The following is a 20,689-nucleotide window of genomic DNA, read 5'->3' as shown; positions in this document are numbered from 1 at the left end:
CCTTCCCCGGGATAAAGCCATGCTGCCATGGAGATACTAGACCTGAGATTACCAGATTCAGGCGGCTAGCAAGTATTTTAACATAGATTTTGGCGTTGTTGTTAATTAACGAAATTGGGCGATATGAACCAGGCTGGGTGGGTTCCTTGTCCTTTTTCAGAAAGACTACTATCTTGGCTTCCCCCCAGGAGGCCGGTTGAGGGGCCCCTGACTGTACTTCGATAAATAGGCTAAGCAGCTGTTTACGTATCTCCACAAAAAAAAACTTTATAAAATTCGAGGGGAATTAGATCCCCCCCCGCCGCCTTCCCGCTTGCCAGGGCACGGGTTGCTATATCCAGTTCTTCCAATGTCATGGGTACTTCTAAAGCTGCCTTGTCTTCATCTCTCAGCTGATTTAGTATCTCATTACCCGTAGCGTCGATCCCTTCCTCTTCTAGGGGCTGTTCTTCCTGGGTATATAATTTTTGAAAGAATCGTCTGAAGACTTCCATAATCTCTGGGGCATTGTATACCAGCCGCCCCTCTTCATTAATTAAACTTTTAATGTTCCCAAATATCTGCTTTTGTCTTATTCTTAAGGCCAACTGTTGGCCAACTTTCCCACTATACTCATAGCATTTCTGGCGATATACAAAAAAAATTGCAGCGACCTTATCCACAAAAAATCTTAGTGGCTTCTGCCTTAATGATATTTACCTCACACAAAATGCCTGAGATCTCTGTTCCACTACGGATCACCTCCCCTAGTCGCTGCTCTGCTATAGCCAGCTTTGTCTGGATTAATTTTAACTGATCCCTGCGTGTTTTCTCCTTTCTTAACCCATAGCTCAAGGTTTCTCCTCTGACAGCAGCTTTAAATGTATCCCAAACTGTCTGGCAAGGAGCAGAGCCCTGATTTATCTTGAAGAATTCCGGGATCCATTCCTTCATTTTTTGGATATACCCTGGATCAGTTAATAAAGCCCTGTCAAATGTCCAAGATCTGGGCTGCAAACCCTTTCCCCCAATCTCTATAGTCAAAACCAGTGGATTATAATCTGATATAATTCTAGGAAGTCTGTTGACCCTTATTCGATTTTGTAGAGAGGTTGTCACAAAAAAGTAGTCTAACCTGACTAACTTCTTGTGTGGGGCAGAGAAAAAGGTGAACCCTGGATCCTGCGGGCAGCACAGCTGCCAGGCGTCGATCAAGCCAAAATGAATGGCCAATGACTGGAGTGCCCTAATAACTTTATGCTTTCTACCCAGGTAGAGTGTTTGTTCGTGAATGAGTTCTTTATTATCTAAATGTATATTAAAATCTCCACACATTATAACAGGCGCTGCCCAAGTCGTAAGTTCTAAGTTAAGCGATTCCAGTATCTCTGGATCGTCTGTGTTGGATCCGTAAATGGAGCATATAGTGAACCTTAGTCCCTTAACCGAACATTCCACCAGAGCCAATCTGCCGAGTTTATCAGCAAATTGTTTATGTGTAACCAAGGTTCCGATCCGAGTTAATATCGCAACCCCTCTAGTGGTTGTGTGTTGATGTATGAAAGTCGCTAGATTCCACCCATGAAGCTCCATTAGCTGCTTTTGTGTGCCTGGAATATGTGTTTCCTGCATACAAATAATATCAGCATTCCATGACTTGAACACCTCTCCTACAAGCTGGCTCTTTTTATTGTTATTAAGCCCACAGACATTTACTGTGGCAATACGTATTTCACTTTTCTGCCCCATTTTTATGGATGTTGATCCTTCTGACTCCCTTATATGCCTCGTTCAGCTTTGCTGCTTTCACGACCTGTCCCCTTTCCCACTGAAGAGAACCATACCCACTCTCCCTGCTGTGTGTCCCCTTGTCCTTTTTGTCCCTGTACCCCCCCAACCCCCTTTAACCCCACCCCCACCCCTATAGGAAAAAAAGAAAGAAGGGTCCGCCCTCCTCTAGCCTACCTCCCAACCCTTACCCCTACAAATGGAATCACCAGGCTCCTGAGCCTGTAAGATGGTATTGCCAGTCTCATTAGCCCATCCATACATAAAACATCTTCATACATCTATAGCTTGCCAATCCTTACACGCGGCCCTCCTCTTCACCCTCCCAATCAATACCCTCGACCAGAAACAAAAGAAAAATAAAAAAATAGATAGATACAGGAAAAAAAAAAGAAAGGGGAAAAGAGATCGGAGAGAGGGGGGAGTTTGCCTACCCTCAATCAGTATCACATATGCTTACAAATACATGGCCATTTAAGGCAAACCATCCCCCCCCCTTCTCGCGTACCCCCTGTGCTTGACCGGTTTTCAGTTGCTGTACATATTCCCCTGCCTTAATTTCTGAGAGAAAAAATCTTGTGGTTGTTTTATAGATAACTTTTAGACGCGCACAGCTTAACAAGTAGGTTTCCACCCCCAGCTCTTGGAATTGAGTAATCATCTGCCTGAGTTGCCACCGTCTCTCTACAGTGGCATGCGCAAAGTCTGGCCTACTAAAGAATGATACACTTTCCACCATCACCTTTGAATTGGGGCGGGTCTTTTCAAACACAGCCTTTCTCAATAAAAAATTGCCAAAATACACTATGATAGCCCGTGGATAGCTCTGGTCTCTACCAGTGGAAGTCAATGCTTGTTTTTTCCTCATTAACGGGAAACGGTGCGCTCTCTGAATCTCCTTTTTCCAATCCCACCCAATCAGATCTAGGAATGCTTTCTTAAAAAGTGAAGCTATGAAGGCCCTGGTATCCTGCCCCTCGAGGTCCTCTGCTATACCCAAAATCCTCAAATTATTTCGCCGCTGGCGGTTTTCCGCATCTTCCAGTTTCCATTGAATATCAGAGATCTGCTGCCCTTGTGGCGTCGTCTGTACAGTTGCTGCTCTGACTTCAGTCTCCAACTCCTCGGTTCGAGTCTCCATGGTGGTGATGCGTACACCAATGTCCTGGCAGGATTTACACACTTTTTTAATGGATAGTTGTAACTGTCTATTTGCTGCTTTCATCTTCCTGCTCTCCCTCTGGGCCTGTTCATGATTCTGAACCATTGTCTGGTAAATAAGATCCAACGAGGGGGGCTCTACAGGACCACCCGTAGAGGGGGGCACTAGAGTGTTGCAGGCCGAGTCTCTTTTCAAAAAGGCCTGTTGGGTAGCTGTATAATCCCACTGCATTTCCCCATCCTCCTCTCGAGGCATAAGCGGATCTCTCCTGGGCTTGGCCCCTGAAATGCCTCTAACATTAATCTGCCCAGCTGATTTTCTTCTGCATGTTGAATAGTTAGATACCCAGATACTTGCCGCAGAGCTGCTCTCAATATCGGAGTCTGTTAAAGGAATTTCCTCATCTAAGTCTGAGTCTCTGGACTGATCGGAGAGAGAAAAAAATCTCTCTACTGTATCAAATGGCCCCTGATCAATGTTTGCTGATTTCTCCTCTTTCCCCCTCTGGGCTACGGGTGGTGGAATAGTCTCACATGTCGTTGAGTGCTTGGCCATACCCTCAGCCTGTTGCAAGCATGACCTGCTGCTTAAGGCACGGGATTGTACTTCACATTTCTCTGGATTAGACTCCTGAGGCCCCTGATTTGACTCTTTGGGTTCCTGCTCAAATAGCTTCTCGCTCCCCACCGGGGGAGGGGGGGGGGGACCACAACCTCCCCGCTGTTTCCTGGACTGATGCTAATAGTCTCTAGGCTGAGTGGCTCCCTCCCCCCTACATCACATATAGGGGTAAGCACTTCAAGAGCTATAGCTGCTACAGGTACCTGCCCACCATCGGCTCCTGGCACACTGGACTGCGGGTCACGTGCTGTCTTTTCTGTGGATATTTGCTTCCGCATCATACTGGTAAACATTGTCGGAACTGAGTTCCTTGCGTCTTTTTCCATGTCAGTTGTTTTCTGTAGGCCCCCCTTCACGTAAAGACTGCTGTGCTCCTTCGATCCAGGACCCGGTAGCTTTTTGTCCTTTCTGGTTCCTCTTGGGTCTTGGTTCTGCCGTGCCCGTAGGGAGCGAGGGGTCCTGTTCAACTTTGGCGCCATCCGGGCGTCCCACACGCCAACTACTACTGCCAGGAAACGGCGGGGATCGCGCTCGGACGAGAGTAGAAGGAGCGCGGTTCTGGAGCGGGCGCCGCTCTCACCTCTTCTTGCGGCGCCCTCCGGTGCTTGCTCTCGCGGCCGCAATCCTTGGGAGAGCCGCCAGAAAGCCGTAAAGCGCCCGCAGCAAGCCGTGCTGCAGGCGCGCGGCATCCGCGGCTTTCGCGGGTGAGAGGGAGCCGCGTGTAGTCTGGGGATGGGCTAGAACCGCAGTGGCGATCAGCCGGGAAATCCGGTCGCCATCTTGGATTCCTCACGCGAACTCCACTATGCTCCCTAAGGAAAAACAAGCAGAAGGGCCCTGTGAGAAAGGGAGTTCTTCACACCACAGAGGTCTTTTTCTTTGACAGAGTGAGGTACTGGAAATGCACAGAGAAATCTCACCTGGCTTATCTGATTGAGGTGTCATCTTTGCTTCTGTTCTATATATTGTGACCAAGCAAGTCAACGCCGTGTCCTCCGCCTGCTTCCTCACCCTCCGCATGCTCCGCAAGATCTTCCGCTGGATCCCCGCCGACACCAGAAAAACCGTGACCCACGCCCTCGTCACGAGCCGCCTGGACTACGGCAACACCCTCTACGCTGGGACCACCGCCAAACTCCAAAATCGCCTGCAACGCATTCAAAACGCCTCAGCCCGCCTCATCCTCGACGTACCCCGCAACAGCCACATCTCCGCACACCTGAGACACCTGCATTGGCTCCCAGTCAGCAAAAGGATCACCTTCAGACTTCTCACCCACGCACACAAAGCCCTCCACGACAAGGGACCGGAATACCTCAACAGACGGCTCAACTTCTACGTCCCCACCCGCCCCCTCCGCTCCTCTGGCCTCGCACTCGCCACCGTCCCTCGCATCCGACGCTCCACAGCGGGTGGGAGATCTTTCTCCTTCCTGGCGGCCAAGACCTGGAACTCCCTCCCCACCAGCCTCAGGACCACCCAGGACCACTCCGCTTTCCGGAGACTCCTAAAGACCTGGCTGTTCGAGCAGCGATAACCACCCCCTTTGTCCCTAGCGCCTTGAGACCCGCACGGGTGAGTAGCGCGCTTTATAAATGCTAATGATTTGATTTGATTTGATTGTTCATAATTTTAAGATCCACTCCTTGGAAGACAGACTACAAGGTAATCTGAATGATAACAGTTTTGAGGAAATAAAGAAGAAAGTGAAACATGGAAAGCAAAGTCTCAGCGGTGGCAACCGGACTGGTATGGTTGGTGTCAAATGTATGTGAACAAGAAATAGCACTGTCGTAAAGGTTTAAAAATGGTGCAGTGTCTACTACTGTATTCTTCAAACATGTGGAACTCTCTGAAAATGCAGCGAGGGACACTAGGCACAAGGCCCTGAGGTACCACCAACCTCCAAATCTGTGGATATTGGGAGTTAGATGCTTCACTACCTTTAAAAAAAGAAGTGACAGTTCAATCATGCTAGAAGTGTTAACAGCTGTCAGGCGCCTAAAAGATGGTAAGGTTTTGATTGATCTGGATACACTGTCCTAAAGAGGCACGAGTACATGAATGGCTGACATAGATCTGAAATTCAAGGACATTAACATTGTGACCTTCCCCAATCTGAGCCAAGCATCCCAAGAATAGAGGCAAGAACCATCAAGAAAGAACTGTTAGAGCTGAAGTGCGCCAACTCACACTAGTTCACTGGTTCCCTGCATTACTTAAAGTGGGCCTTATGGGTAAGAGATTTTCTGTCATATAGCTCAAGGAAGCTGCAGACTTACCAAATTCCCAGCAGGATGGTGGTAAAGTGGAGGCTCTGTCACTTAACCTTAAGGCTACTTAGATTGGGACTTTGTACATACCGAACCTAGGGCTAATTGAAGATCTTTATTGCCTGAATATCGTTTTTATGATGCTTGCTTCAGAGTCTCATTTTTATTTCCTCCTCCACCCTCTACCCATTTTTCTTGTCCTCTTATTTTGAGGGGGTGGGGACGTGTAGGTGCGCAGATGGAGGTCACTAAGTAGTGATACATTTATTTGATTCTTACTCCTGATGCTACATTTTCCATTTAAGGGCTATCTGTTTGTGTAGAGGTCTCTGTTGCAGTTATAGGGAACATAAATATGACTTAATTCTCATATTAAAAGCACTCAGGTGGCAAAAGGTGAAGGCATGCTAAAATGCTGTATATTAACACAAGTCATAATACTGAATACTCCATGACTTAAAAAGTCAGCTGCCCTGGTTGGTGGCCTCCGTGCATTGTGTAGCAACTACAGACTGTTGTGTAGTGGTCTTCCATGTGGATTTTAAAGGTGATGTGGTCTTTGTTCCATCAGTTTTCCTATATTTTTGCATTTGTTTGTCTTGTGATCAAGACTCGTTGAAAACAAGTAATTATTTAATGGGGCTCTGGGTATGCCAGACTAGATTCACAAGAGTAAAGATTGGTCATTGCTTATTAGTGAGGTGTTGAAGCTATGCTCATCTCACCATGGAAGGTTTGTTCATAAGGGTCTGGGAAGAATGGGAGAATAGTTTGATTGAAATGGTTGTGATCAAGATGTTGTTCCTTGATGGATTACTAAAGTATACAGAAAGTGATGGATGGAATGCTTGAATTAATCTCAGCCACTGGTAATTACTAAAGACTGCAATCCAATCCAACATTATTTTGCACACCATGCCACCTGTTTGGACACAGCTATATGCAAATCAGTCTTGACCCTGCTACATTGGGAACAGTCCAGGGGAACAGTCCAGCTGGAACTGCCAGGCAAATTCCTACCTGAAACGGAAAAAGAGCAACCCAGTACTGCCTTTGCCGTTAATTACCTTCTGTAATGCTCTTTCTAATGGATAATCCACCGAACCACAGATTCCTCATCTTATGACTAACCCTAGGTGCCAGATTGCTTCCAATGATTTTTTCCTCCTCAGCGTTACTCCCGCCCACAAGCAGGTAGTGATGTGTGGCTCTGCATCAAACTCGTCCCCTCCAAAAAGTGATGCCGGAGCCACATATAGATGCCATTCTTGCACACTGTCCGTTTCTTATTTGACTCTGTTTGCACTTTTGGAAATCAGCTTAAGTGATTAGATATGAAAGTACGCAGATCACTTAATTAGGACCTTTTTTTATAGATTGAGAAAAGAGTCCATTCTACAGAATGAGGAGGTGAGAGACAGGTGAGGAATCTGCAGTTAAACAGAGCATCCACAAGAAAGAGCATTACCAAAGGTAAGTTGGTTCTTCTGATGGGTACTTCTAGCCACAAATTCCTCACCTTGTAAATAGATACCAAAGCAATATTTCATAAGGTGATGGGTCTATGGAATGGCTCAAACCAAAATGTCCAGCAGTATAGAGTGGGCAAAGGGCCCCACCCGCCAGACTAGGCTATCAAGGGAGTGTTGCTTCTTGGACTTATGGCCATGCTGAGGCCAGACAGGTGTCTAAAACAGGTACGCCGCATTGCAGTGGGAGCAGCCTTGGCTCTCGTCAAATGAGCCCTCAGTCCTTTTGGAGGCAGCTTCTTGGCCAATGCATAGTAGATCTCAGAACAGAGGACGACCCACCTTGATAACGTAATATTCTGCACCACCACACCCTTTTGTCCCAGTGAATCACAAAAAGAGCTGATCTTCTCCCCAATGGTCGCTAGTATGATCAATGTAAAAACAAGGCTTTTTGGGGCCTGAGTGCTGAAGCCTCTCCTTTTCGAGGGATGAGGTAGAGAAAAGAATACCTGAAAGGTGATCGACTGTCTGAGATTAAAAGACATCAGAACCTCAGACAGGAATGCAGCCCTTGTCCACAACACCAGTTTGTCCAGGAAAAGATGTGGTGTACAATGTGTAAATAGACAGACTTTAGTTCACTTGCAAGACAAGCAGAAGTTATTGTTACGTGAAAGGCAGTCTTGAGGTTTAGCAAGCACAAAGAACTGTGTACTGCTTCATGTGGGGTACACATAAGGAAAGCAAGAGCTAGATTAAGGTTGAACTGCAGCATTGAAAGGGGCTTGGGTGGGAACAAATGAACCAGACATTTAAGAAAACACAATAAGGGTAGTTGAACAGGTAAATGAGAAAATAGCAAAATAGTCTGACAAATAATTCTTAACAGTACCCATAGCTAACCCCAGGCTGAGCTAAAGATAGCATAAAAATCAAAATCTGACAACCTTGTCTGTAATGGATCTGTGAAAGGTTTCATAAACACTTGAGTGGTACTAGTAAGGACAAAAGGGCAGCACTGTGAACTGAAAATGCTCCTGGCGCACTGTGAGCGGGAGTTAATGCCCATGCTGCATGGCAAGGATATGGAAATACACGCCCTGCAGGTCCAACGCCACCATCCAGTCCCAAGGGTTTAATAAAGACAGGGCCTGTGACAGTTTGAGAATCTTGAATTTGTCCTTCTGCAGGAAGGCGTTTAGACAGCTAAGACCCAAGATAGGATGATAGCCTATGTCCTCCTTTGGCACAAGGAAGTAATGAATGTAACACCCAGTTTCCTATCTCCGCGGCAGAGACCCTCTCTATGGCCCCTTTGGCTAAATGCCCTGTACTTTCTGCTGCAAGATTGACATGTGATCATCAGTCAGCCATCCTGAAGGCGGTGGAAGGAGGGGCAAGGTGGAGAGAAAATGAATGCCTTAGCCCCTTGTAACATTTGGAGGACCTACCTGTCTGAAGTAATAGCTTGCCACCATTCGTAGAAATATCAGATCCTGCCTTCCAAAAGGATGCCAGCAAGGACATAAATGGTTTTACAGCCACAGAAGCTTGAGGGGCTGTGGGGAAGGTAGGGAGGGGAGGGGGGCAGGGGAGGAGTTGTTGGCTGAGCTGCACGTTGCCCCCGATACCCTGGACATGCTCTTTGTAAACTGCAGTCTCTGCCACAAAAAAAAGCTTGACAACGTGCTGGGTTGGCAGAAGGGCCTAGCATTGGCAAAACTGAAAAACCTTACCATAGCCACAGAGGGGGTGAAATTGCTGGGGCTGGCAGAACTGAAGAACATGCTTCGGGCTCGATCTCCTTGAAACGTGCATGGTCAGAACCAGATTTTTCGTCAACTAGGTGAGAGCAATCAAATTACATGTCCATTAAGGAGGTCTGGACAACTCCGGAGAAGCCTGCAGACTTCACCCAGGCATGGTGACGAAGCACAATCCTTGTAGCCATTGCTCGATCTAATCAATCGGTCATGTCAAAGCCATAACGTATTACCAACTTCACTGCATGACGGACATCCTGGATAGTCTCAGTAAGGAATGTCTAAAGGTTGTCAGGAACGGACGGTGAATCTTGTACCACCTTGTACCAAAGGGCATGTCAGTGGTGGCTTGTGGAACAGAATGTTTTTGCAAAAAGACCCTATACGATTTGACTCACAATTGGGGGTGGGAAGGCCTGGGGAAGGGCAGTTGGGGGTGGTGGTAGTTCAGAAATGGTAAGTAAGGTATTAAGATTGTTGGGATTTACCTTACTGGTGGAAGCCTGCATCACCAAGCTCTCTGGCATAAGATGTTGTATAGGGAAGGCTGGGCCTTCTAGTGTTGGAGGCAAGTGACCTGCCTGTAAAATGGAGGTTCCGAACATGGTTTGTCCAAAGTGCCCAAGATGGTATCCGTGAGGGCATCATTAAATTGGAAAAGAGTTTCTGTAGGTGCTTGACCACGATGGAGTACCTTAGTCAGCACATTAGTCTTCACTTCCATAGCTGGGAGCTGATAGTCTAATACTTATGCTGCCCTTTATCCTACAACTACAGCAAAGGAGGTGCTTTCCTTAGTAGTTTCTAGGTTTGGCAGTGTAACTGTAACTTGATTTCAACTGCTGCGCTAAGGGAATGTTATACTTTTATAAACAAACTTATGAGTAAACTGAGAAATTTCCTAGCTATGGTGAAGGAAAGTTTCAATTCTATTAAGGACACTGAGGCGAGGATTATGCAGTTCTTTCTTCACTCTTTATTACAACAGCAGGTTCAAAGTTCAACAGAAAAAACATTAGAACCACAAATCCCACGAGTCCGTAATCATGGCAACCATAGTCCAATGAACACCGATAACGCCGACAACGCCGACAGTATAAATGCCCAAAGTAATGTCACTCTCCCTCGACTTCACTGCGAAGGGACATCCGTAAATCAAGTGGCCGTTGTCTCAGGACCTAAGAGAGATTGTAAAAAACGTCAGACCACCAGAAATGGTAATCCTAAAGATTTAAATCTAAATCCAAAGGAGACATGATGTAACCATGAAAGTAATATGCAATATATACCATACAATAATGGAATCTAGTACAAGAGTCGTAGACCCAAGAAAAACGAAATAAATAGCAGTATGACACAGGTGGCTGCAAAACTGTGAATTTACCCAGGATCATAGCAAAATATACCACCTTCGAACGGGATCCAATCTGTCCTCTCCGGGTGGGAAGGATATGGATCACGTGACAGGTGAGATAATCCTCGCCTCCGTATCCTTAATAGAATTGAAACTTTCCTTCACGATAGCTAGGAAAATTTCTCATTCTATGGCAAGACCGGAGGCGAGGATTATGCAAGTTCAAAGCTTACTCACCACCAATGAGGTCGCCTCATGGATCAGTTTAAAATATAATTTTTTTTTAAACCGACTCCCCGGACCAATCAGCTGCATTCATGATGTCCTCAAGCCTACCACCTACCTGAACTGCCTTAGAAGCCATAGCACCCCTAGTCGAGTGGGCTCCAAAAGCCTGAATGTCCACACCAGCTTCTGCTAGGATCCATCTGATCCACCTAGCGATGGTAGGTGGAAAAAAAAAAATCACTTTAAACGGTTTCTTCAGGGAAATCAGCAGTTGGCATTCACCCGGAGGGTGAAGGTCAGCAGTCATCTCCTCATATGCCTTTAGACAGCGAACAACACACAATTTAGGAGCAAACGGAAACACCAGGTAAGACACTTACCTGGTATTACATTTCGTCCTACGGGCAATCGTAAAGGTTACTCCCTCAGGAGAAAAAACTCTGGATGAAACATCAAGAGCCCTAAAATCCGACACTCTTTTACAAGATATGAGACACAGCAACATTGCCAATTTAGCCCATAACTCCTTCCTAGAAAGGAAAGAATTGTCCTGCCAAGTGGATAACAACCGCAGAACTAGGTTGACATCCCAAAATTCTGAGTATCTGGGTTGAAGAGGACGGGAAAGGCGTATGCCCTTGAGAAGTTTGCACACCCACGGGTGAGCTCCCACTGGTTGACCATCCAAAGGAGGATGTCCTGCCGAAATAGCCGATCTAAAAGAATTCACAGTGCAATACAATAGACCTGCCGCAGCCAGTTCAGCCAGAAGATTCAGCACGTCTGTAATGTGGGCCCCCCATGGGATCTGTATGCCTGTCCAAACACCAGCGAGACCAACAAGACCAAGCTGATTTGTATCTCTTACCAGTCCCTGGAGCCCAGGCCTGAGAGGTGAAGGTTTGTGCTTCCTGCGAAAGTCGGCAATCCTGCCAGCGGTTCCTGAAATCCTCCAGGCTACCAGCTGCAGGTGACCCTGAAGTACCAACGGATGGAACTGACCCACTGAATCCCAAAGGATTGAGGGATAAGACAGGAGGCGAAGAGGAAAAATCGCACGAGAGTTCCAGTAGGGTTGGAAACCATGCCTGAGAGGGCCACAGAGGAGTCACTAGGACAATCGTGGCTTCCTGGCGACATACCCGAGACAGAACTCTCGGGATCAACAGAAATGGGGGAAAAGCATACCCCAGAAACGGACTCCAGATCTGCTGGAACGCATCCACGGCTCCTGCTCCCGGATCGGGACGCCAAATGAAATAACGAGGAAGTTGCGCATTCCATCAGGATGAAAAGAGGTCCACTGCACAAGGGCCCCAATAAGTCATGATTGCCTGAAAGGCCGTCGGATCCAGCTGCCAGTTGCTGGAATCCATCAGCTACCTGGAGTTCCAGTCCGCCGTGGCATTCTGGATGCCCGGGAGATACTCCACCGTGACGGATATCCAGTGCGCCAGGCAAAAATGGCAAAAGTCCTTCGCCAATTCCGCCAGTGCCCTTGACCGGTGCCCCCCAGACGGTTGATGTATTGTATTGCCGACATATTGTCCATCCGAAGGAGCACCACACAGGCTATCCTGTCCTGAGTCAGGGACTTGATCGTGAACGAACCCGCTAGGAGTTCCAAGCAATTGATATGCACGCTGAGTTCCTGGGGAGTCCACCGACCCCCGAAGGAAAGGTCCCAGCATCGGGCTCCTCAGCCATGCAGACTGGCATCCGACTCTATGACAAGATCGGGAGAGGAACCAAAGATGGCCCTGCCGTTATAGGCCTCCATGTGGTCCAACCACCATTGCAACTCTGCCCTGGCCTCCGAATTGAGGGAAATCAGTTCGGAGTAAGCGAGACCCCGGCAAAGATGATGAGTCTTGAGGCGCTGGAGAGCCCTGTAATGAAGTGGGCCTGGAAAAATGGCCTGGATCGATGAGGACAGTGAGCCCACTACTCTGGCGAGTTGGCGAAGTGAAATCATGTCCCGCCTCAAAACTATCCTCAGCTCCTTCTTGATTTTCGCAATCTTCTGGAGCGGAAGACTCAGGGAGGCTGCATGGGAATCTATGAGGAAACCCAGAAAGGTCATTGACTGCGAGGGAGCCAGATCGGACTTCTGGTAATTGATCACAAACCCCAGATCTTGCAACAATGCAATAGTCATGTTCACATTGGATATGAGATGGGATTTGGACTGATCCATCAAAATGATATCGTCCAGGTAAATGATGAGGCGAATCCCCCGAGAACGAAGGAATTCCACCACCGGTTTGAGGAGCTTGGTAAAGCACCAAGGGGCTGACGAGAGTCCTAAAGGGACAGAAGCCACAGAAATTGCAGAAGCCTGCGGTGAGGGGGAAAAATGGGGACCGTGAGATATGAGTCCTTGAGATCCAGACGAACCATCCAATCCCCCCGCAGTAAGACATCCCGCAGGAGGTGAATGCCCTCCATTTCGAAGTGTCGATAGACAACCCAGTCGTTGAAGGAACGAAGTTTGATCACTGGACGAAAACCTTTGTCCTTCTTCTCGACTAGGAAAAGATTACTGGCAAAACCCCTTGGGTGGAGAGATGCGGGACATATAGCGCCTTTGCGCAACAACTCCTGGACCTCTGTGTCTATGAGGATGGAGTCTGAGTCCGAGAAGACCATAGGCCTGGGAAGCACCTCCTGAACAAGAGTCCCCCAGAACTCTATGTGGAAGCCTGACACTGTCTGTAAGACCCAAGCGTCTGAGGTGAGGAGTTCCCAGTTGCGTCTGAAAAAGCGTAGTCGCCCACCCAGTTCTTGAGGGGAAGAAGGGGTAATCCTTACCCAAAGTTCCTCCTGGGGCGTTGGCTGCTCCACGGGCTCTTCTATTCACTCTACTTCTTCCTTTGCCCCTGCTGGGGAAGAAGGTCCCCTGGCGACTGACTCGCCAACCGGACTGTCGGAAAGTGTCAGGGCCGACGATTGGGCCTTATCAAGGGCCGAAAAAGTGGCCACGAATTTGCCGAGATCCTTGACAAAAGGGTTTCCAAACAAATTACCCTGTGCCACCGCCCCAGCCTCAGAAGTTGACAATTCCCCCAACCTGGGATCAATCTTAATAAGCAGGGAGCGGTGCCTCTCGGCTGATATGGTGCAGTTGGCATTGCCGAGAAGGCATAACGCCCTCTGGGCCCAGCCCGCCACGACATCCGTTTGGAGAGGTGTATTTGACAGTTTGGCACGCTCTGCCAATTGGATAATCTGGGTCAATGGCCCAACGACGTCCAGGAGCTTATCCTGACACGCTCGCCAAGACTTATCTATCCCTTTCTTAGGGTCCTTAACGTACTTTGCGAAGAAAGTACACCTTTGGGTCGATATCCGGGGTGGCTGCCACCCTATCAGGAAGAGTAGGGCGAGGGCATTCAGCCCTCAGACGTGCTCTTACTTCCTTGTCCAAAGGTTGGTGAATTTTACTCGCCACATAGTCAGCCACCTTCGGATCCGGGCACCATTCAGATGAGCGGGGGTGGTAGATTCCCTCCAGCTCGAACATGTAGGAATCCGACTCACCCAGGTCCTGTGATTCCGGGATGGAAGCTCCCGGGCGCCACGGACGACCCGTTTCCACCTTCTCCACCGAGGAAGAATCCCCCTCAGAGTCACCAACCATGCCTAATGATGAACCCATAAGCAGGTCCGATTTGGGGTGCCATTTGTCACCAGTAACCCCGGGTAAGAAACCCTCCCGGGAGGGTAAACACAATTGTGCGCACTCTTACTGGGAAGCACCGAAAAAGGCTCAGTTTCCCCGTGGTGCCCTGCAGCGCGCTTGCATGACTTCTTGGGGGAAGCCTCAGGGGCGACCCCCGTCACCCCAGTCATGCCTGGCCCTTTAGAGACCTGTTCGGCAAGCTGCGCCATGCTCTCCTTAATAGGAGCGAGAGCCTGTGACAGGAAGACATCCACCCCAGGGGGAAGGATACGGTGTGAAGGGCCCTCTGGGGACATGAGGGGAAAAGAGACTTGCTCCTGGGCAGCTTGCATGCTGAGATTGAGGGTAATGACAGGAGAAAAACACCCCAAAAACTCACGGGGTAGCCCCCCTCATTCTCCTGTCTCCAATGAAAGGCTTGTGCAGTCCACAAGCCTAAGAGCAAAAATGAACACACTTACCCGTGTGACCGAGGATGAGGAGACCTACTTCCCACTCTAGGTTTATACAACCGCAAAACGGTGTCCAGTGAGGGGGTAAGGGGCAAATTGAAGAAATAAAAACCAAAATGCCCCTAAACGCGTTAGAAAACGCAACGCCGAGCAAAAATCAACTTGCGCGCTGCGAACGCGATAAGAATCTGTGACGCGCGGCCTCTAGTGGTCCCGAAGTGTCACCGCAAGCTAAACGCGCGCTGGCTGTCAAAAGCCTACCACGCGCGTAGCAACAGCGTTGCTACAACAATGAAACACTTGAAGTGAAAATCGAAAGCACGCTATGCCAAAATCTCAAATACATGCACTCAGAATGTCAAAAAAACAAGCTCAGAGGCAGAAAGGCACTTATCTGTCACTGGAGCAGTGAATAAAGAGGGAGAGTGACGTTACTTTGGGCATTTATACTGTCAGCGTAATCGGTGTTCATTGGACTATGGTTTCCATGACTACGGACTCATGGGATTTGTGGTTCTAATGTTTTTTCTGTTGAACTTTGAACCTGCTGTTGTAATAAAGAGTGAAGAAAGAACTGCATAATCCTTGCCTCTGGTCCTGCCATAGAATTACCTTTAACAAAGTTTTTTCTGTCCAGAAGTGCATTTTTATTTCATGCAAGTGAAAAAAAAAGTGTTGTCTAATAAAACATATCTTAACTGTAGTAATGAATATATATCTATGCATTTATTATTACATTGCTATGGTCAAACCCCTCGCTGTTACCACAGTACTGTAGAACATAACTAGATTAAATTTTGTAATCCTCTTTATACAGGAGCATGAATTTGACAAAACTCAAATGGACTAATTAATAAGATTTCAATTAACACAACCGAGTAACCCCATTTGCTCTGGTTCAGGTTCAAAGCCTCTATTTAGAACTTCTTCATATTAAAAAAACAGAGTGGCATCAACAGATACATACAGATCAACAGAGAGTAATGTGCTTTTTAGTGTTACTGCTCAACGATGAGAGGGGCATCATGCCTCTCTTAAGGCAACCCCTCCTCTACCACACACCTCAAACCTCAATTAATACATTCTTTACTATACATGAACAAAGATATACAGCAAAGTTTGGAAATCATAACTAAAACACTATTTACAATCACATGTATGAGCATTACAGAATTTACTAAGCACATGGCGTTTTCCACTGCAGAATACAAAAAGATTTTTATCGATCAAAGGTTCAGAAAAAAAATATTCCACAGCAGAATCCAACTCACCCAACATGTTCAAAGTGCCAATAGTGTTGGTTTTCAGTGTTTTAATGGGATTATACATATAATTAGGAGGGGATGCTGGAGAAGCCAAATGATAAATTTGATCCACTGTGGGGAATAAAAAAATACAATTATTATAAAGGAAAATGATTAATAGCACCTTAATTCAAACTTTACAACTAATGACGTCAAACTTTAAATTAATAAACTGACACCAATTGCAAAAAACACTGGAATAACTAGGCAACCGTTTGATAATGGAATCAGACCCTTTGCAACACAAAGAATGAAAATCATCTCTTTCAACAGAACCATGGCTATTTATATGGAATATGCAAGGAGAATCAGACAGGAACAAGGGAAAAGCTAAATGGGTAACCTTCATTAAAGGATAGATCAGTAATATCCATAGGTGTCCAATCAAGAAATGGGCCAGAACTGTACTAATATTTAAACCAGATACACCTCCATTTGCTCAATTTAGACTGGGTGGCAATGTCTTCATAAGCTGTTCGACCACTTCATATAAGAAAATGCACTTTTTACAAACATCTAACTAAGAATAAGGCAGTCACAGAACCATGGTACAAAGTTGGTAAAATGTAAAATTCACGGTTATTTTAGCTGCACAGACACTTAAGTTATCAGCCTGCTGTTGTCTCTTCACCAAGAAGAGAAACATCAACATTTGGTTATGAATTGGAGAAGTTTCAAACTTTGATTGTTCTACAGTGGTATTCCTGAAGGTAATTTCAAATTTACTCAATACTTGATCACTGAAGACTTAACAAGAAATGGCAAAGTTACGCGTGAGAAACTGGTCTTGGCAATGTGTTTTAGCCATTTTGTACACCAGTGTGGCGGCAGTTCAGCATGGTTAAAAGTTGGGGCAGAGTGGGTAGATTGGAGTTAGGCTGATTGGAGTACAGTGGGGTAGACTGAAGTGGATTGGAGTAGAGTAGGTTAGATTGAAGTGGAGTGGGATTAACTGAAGCGGATTCGGGTACACTGAAGGGGAGTGTGGCAGACTGTGGTGGAGTGAATTAGACTGAGGTACAGTGGAGTAGACTGGTGTAGAGCAGGGTAGAGTGGCATAGACTGGGGTAAAGTGGTGTGGCAGACTGGCGTGGGGTGCAGTGGGTTAGACTGAGTAGGGTAGATTGGAGTGGCGTAAATTGGGAACACTGGATTGGGGTAGATTGGATCAAAGTGGACTGAGGTGGGGTAGATTGGAATAGGGTAGGGTGGCTTGGAGTGGGGTGGATTGGGGTAGACTGGAGTAGATTGGGGGAGATTGAAGCAGAATGTGGTAGACTGGAGTGGAGTGGGTGAGTCTGGGGTAGATTGTAGCGGAGTATTGACACATGCATGTTCTCAATTAACATTGGTTAGGCTTTAAAGGCGGTTTCTCAAGGATTTTCTCAAGAGGTATTTTCTGAGATTTCAGAAGCTCTTCAGATAAAACACATTTCTTTAAAAGAAACATGTGCTTAATTGTGTGCATAGTTATTCTCATCAGCGTCGGAGCAAACCTTTCAGGTGTCCACAATGAGATGGAACTTTATTTGAAGGGATAGCAAGTGCATGTCTTCTAGTATACAATTTAGCATTGATCAGTACTAATATTGTGAGAAAAAGAAAATTTACATGTTTTGAAATGCTGGACGCTTATAATCCAGCAGTCCAAATTGGCACTGTTGTCCAATTAACCCTTTAAATATTTAAAGTAACTGGAAAATCCTTCACTACAACTTTTTTCAGTTATGTTTACATCCTCTGGAGAACTTAACTTTAAATGAGGGTATAAAGAGGTAAATGTTGTTCTATTCTAATGTAACTGGTCTTTGCAGTACTGACGAAAATGGACGAGGGCTCTGTTGTAAGCTTATGCAAGTCTCAAAGTATCAACACGAGCACCCAGCTATGAGTATCAGAGAAGATTCCTTAATATGAATAAAGTTAATCACAGATTACTGGGAGCCTCCTCTTGCAAAAAGCTAAGTTGAAGGCTCATCACAAGCCCCAACTTGGATCCCTGGTTCATGCAATGCAGACCTATTGCAACAAAAAGTAATAGGTGGCATGTGTTGTCATCTCTCATGTAGATGCCCTACCAGATTATTCTACAAAATGTCACCTCTACAGTGTATGCCCATTTAAGGACACATAAGTCAAAAGTAATGACATCTCTGCTCCCAAAGCCTCTCTGAAGGAACCAATATTCAACACTTTAAACCTATACACCAAACTTCTAAAGACCTAACTGTCTCAAGGCCAGACAAGAGGACAGCACCAAAGGCTACTTGTACAAGCAAGAAAAAAATGCATGGTGGGGAGAGAGAGAGAGGCAGTGGGGGAAAAAAACGTAGTTTTTAAGGACAATAAATTCAAACCAAAGGTTACTAAGACCATAGTTTCTAAGTATGTGGATTAGTTGAAAACACACCGTAAAAGGTGTCAAATACTCAATTTGCTTGCAAGAATATAGTAATTGTAAGTTTTGAACAGTCTACTTCCTGTACATGCAAAATCCTTCCGTGCCTAAGAGATAACCCCTGATGAAATGCTGCAGAGCCAAAGTCATCATCCACTGAAGCAGTAAAAGGGAGAAGAGCACAATAATACTCAGATGAATAACCTGACACCGAAGGAATACAATGCAGGAAGCTTTATCATTGGTCAACAAGGAGGCAACACTATTTGTAGAAGCATGCCAGGCTGAAAGCACATCTGAAACATTCAAACATATATAGCACACAATTAAAAAATACATTGGCAATAAAGCACACTTTGAAATCATATACTGTGCTCTTTAAAAGCAGATTTACCCTTGACTTACAAATATGGACAAATACTACAAAATGTTACAACTAAATGTTGAATGTTATACATGCGTTTAAGGCAGTTATGGAACCTCTTGATTAATATAATGCTGGTGATCCAGACTATGAGTATACAGACTTAGCTTCCAGTAGAGTCTCTTCCTCTAGTAACAAAGGAGCCTAACTAATCTATTTATAAAAAAAAGACATGGTAAACCAAACACTGAGTTACAAAAAAAACAAAAAAAATGCAATTTGTAATAGTTTCTGTGAAATATACAGAAATCAAAGGGCCATAGCTCATGGGATTCTTAGACAACACTTGCAACAAATTCAATTCAGTTATAAGATATCAAGGTAGTGGTTGTGGTTAACACATTACTAGTAAGAAAAAAAATAAAAGATTAGTAACAGGCCCAAGCACTACATAGATTTTTAAAATTATCCTACAGCTTGAACAAGAGTGTGTACTCAAGAGCTAACGAGTATTTGCAAAGTGATGGTTGTCACAGAAGCTCAGGAGTTCTACAATACTCTGTCTGATGGCGTAGTTGGAAACAGAATCTTCCCCTGCATTCCACTGAGCAGCAAATTCAACAGAAATGGGATGAGATGTATGACTGGTGACACCTCTACCCACCTCTGTCGCAACCAGGAAAACTACTAGTTTTGTTTGGTGAAGTTATTCTGACATTCTGTAGATCAATCTCTCTACAGGATCACCACCATGTTCATAAAGCACTCTTCTTGAGGAAGAATGGATTTTTTTTTTTTGTATATACTGGAAGGGCATATATAGATGAAATATGTAACACAATGAAACGTAAATGAAATATTAATGTTGATCTAAGAAACTTAGACACTTGTCTTAACGTCTCTCACAATTTGGTTAATGGTAAAAAACTTTCAAGTGCTCTGCTGGCAGTTAAGAAGCTAAGACGCTCTGTATAGTACTGGAACCAATTAAAGATTAAATAATGTAAAAAGAAAGAAAAAAAGGACTTGCATGCAGACTTACAACTGACCTTCAATGTAGAGTGGCTCTACGACGTCATGGTTAATGAGCTCAAAGTTCTCATGGCCAATCCAGTGTTCCACATTTCTTTTTCTGCCCGTAAAGAAGTTGTCCACAACTGTGACTTCATGGCCATCCATCATAAGTTGGTCAGTAAGATGAGAACCCACAAACCCTGCTCCTCCAGTTATCTGCATTAGGACAGTGTGCATGAAATATTTACATGGACACCATCAAAAGGCCCTCAAACAAAAACTCAGCTTGAACAAACAATAAATTGGTTGCAGTTTAGAATCTTTTATACTTTCTTGGACACTAGAATTAGCTAGTTTCATGATTATATGACAACAAAAAACATAAGAATGCAGGGTGAGCCACCTGGCTCATTCTGAAGGTTTTATAGCAAATTTAATCTGCTACCTGCCAGCGTATACCCACAGTTTCTTGTTCTGTAGCTTAATTCACCCTTATGCACCCTCTCCCTTATGCACCCCCCCCAATGAGATGACCACAGTAGGACCCAGCCTTGCTATTTTTCTGCACTAACACATTGAGGCTGAAGCTTTCAATGAATGATACACAAAAAAAATAATTATTTCCTATATATTAGCAGCACAGGTCTTGGAACTTGTTGCAGTGGAAAAGATCATTAGCAAGGCCAGAACCAAATATAACTAATTAAAGAGCTTACTCAAATCACAAATATTAACTTTATTTCACTATCAAGAAAATCTGCCTTTTAATCTAATCTAGCCTAAGCAAGTACAACAAAAGAAAGATTTAAGTCTTATTAAATTGACATTGGCAGCC

General features: G+C 45.5%; 1 protein-coding gene across 2 annotated transcripts in view; it reads right to left on the bottom strand.

Annotated features, from left to right (window-relative positions):
- The window catches only part of UXS1 (UDP-glucuronate decarboxylase 1), a 270,558-nt gene that overhangs the window by 155,734 nt on the left and 94,135 nt on the right, over positions 1 to 20,689 (bottom strand). For both annotated transcript variants that reach the window (XM_069204467.1, XM_069204466.1), the window contains exons 6-7: positions 19,890 to 20,070; positions 16,046 to 16,150 (exon numbers count right to left, since the gene is read on the bottom strand). In XM_069204467.1, coding sequence (XP_069060568.1) covers positions 16,046 to 16,150; positions 19,890 to 20,070 — 286 coding nt within the window. The remainder of the gene's footprint in view (positions 1 to 16,045; positions 16,151 to 19,889; positions 20,071 to 20,689) is intronic.

Source organism: Pleurodeles waltl, chromosome 8 (assembly GCF_031143425.1).
Source record: "Pleurodeles waltl isolate 20211129_DDA chromosome 8, aPleWal1.hap1.20221129, whole genome shotgun sequence".
In the NCBI taxonomy this organism is placed as follows: domain Eukaryota; kingdom Metazoa; phylum Chordata; class Amphibia; order Caudata; family Salamandridae; genus Pleurodeles; species Pleurodeles waltl.
Note: the sequence above shows the minus strand (reverse complement) of the source record. Positions and strands in the feature narration are given on the sequence as shown.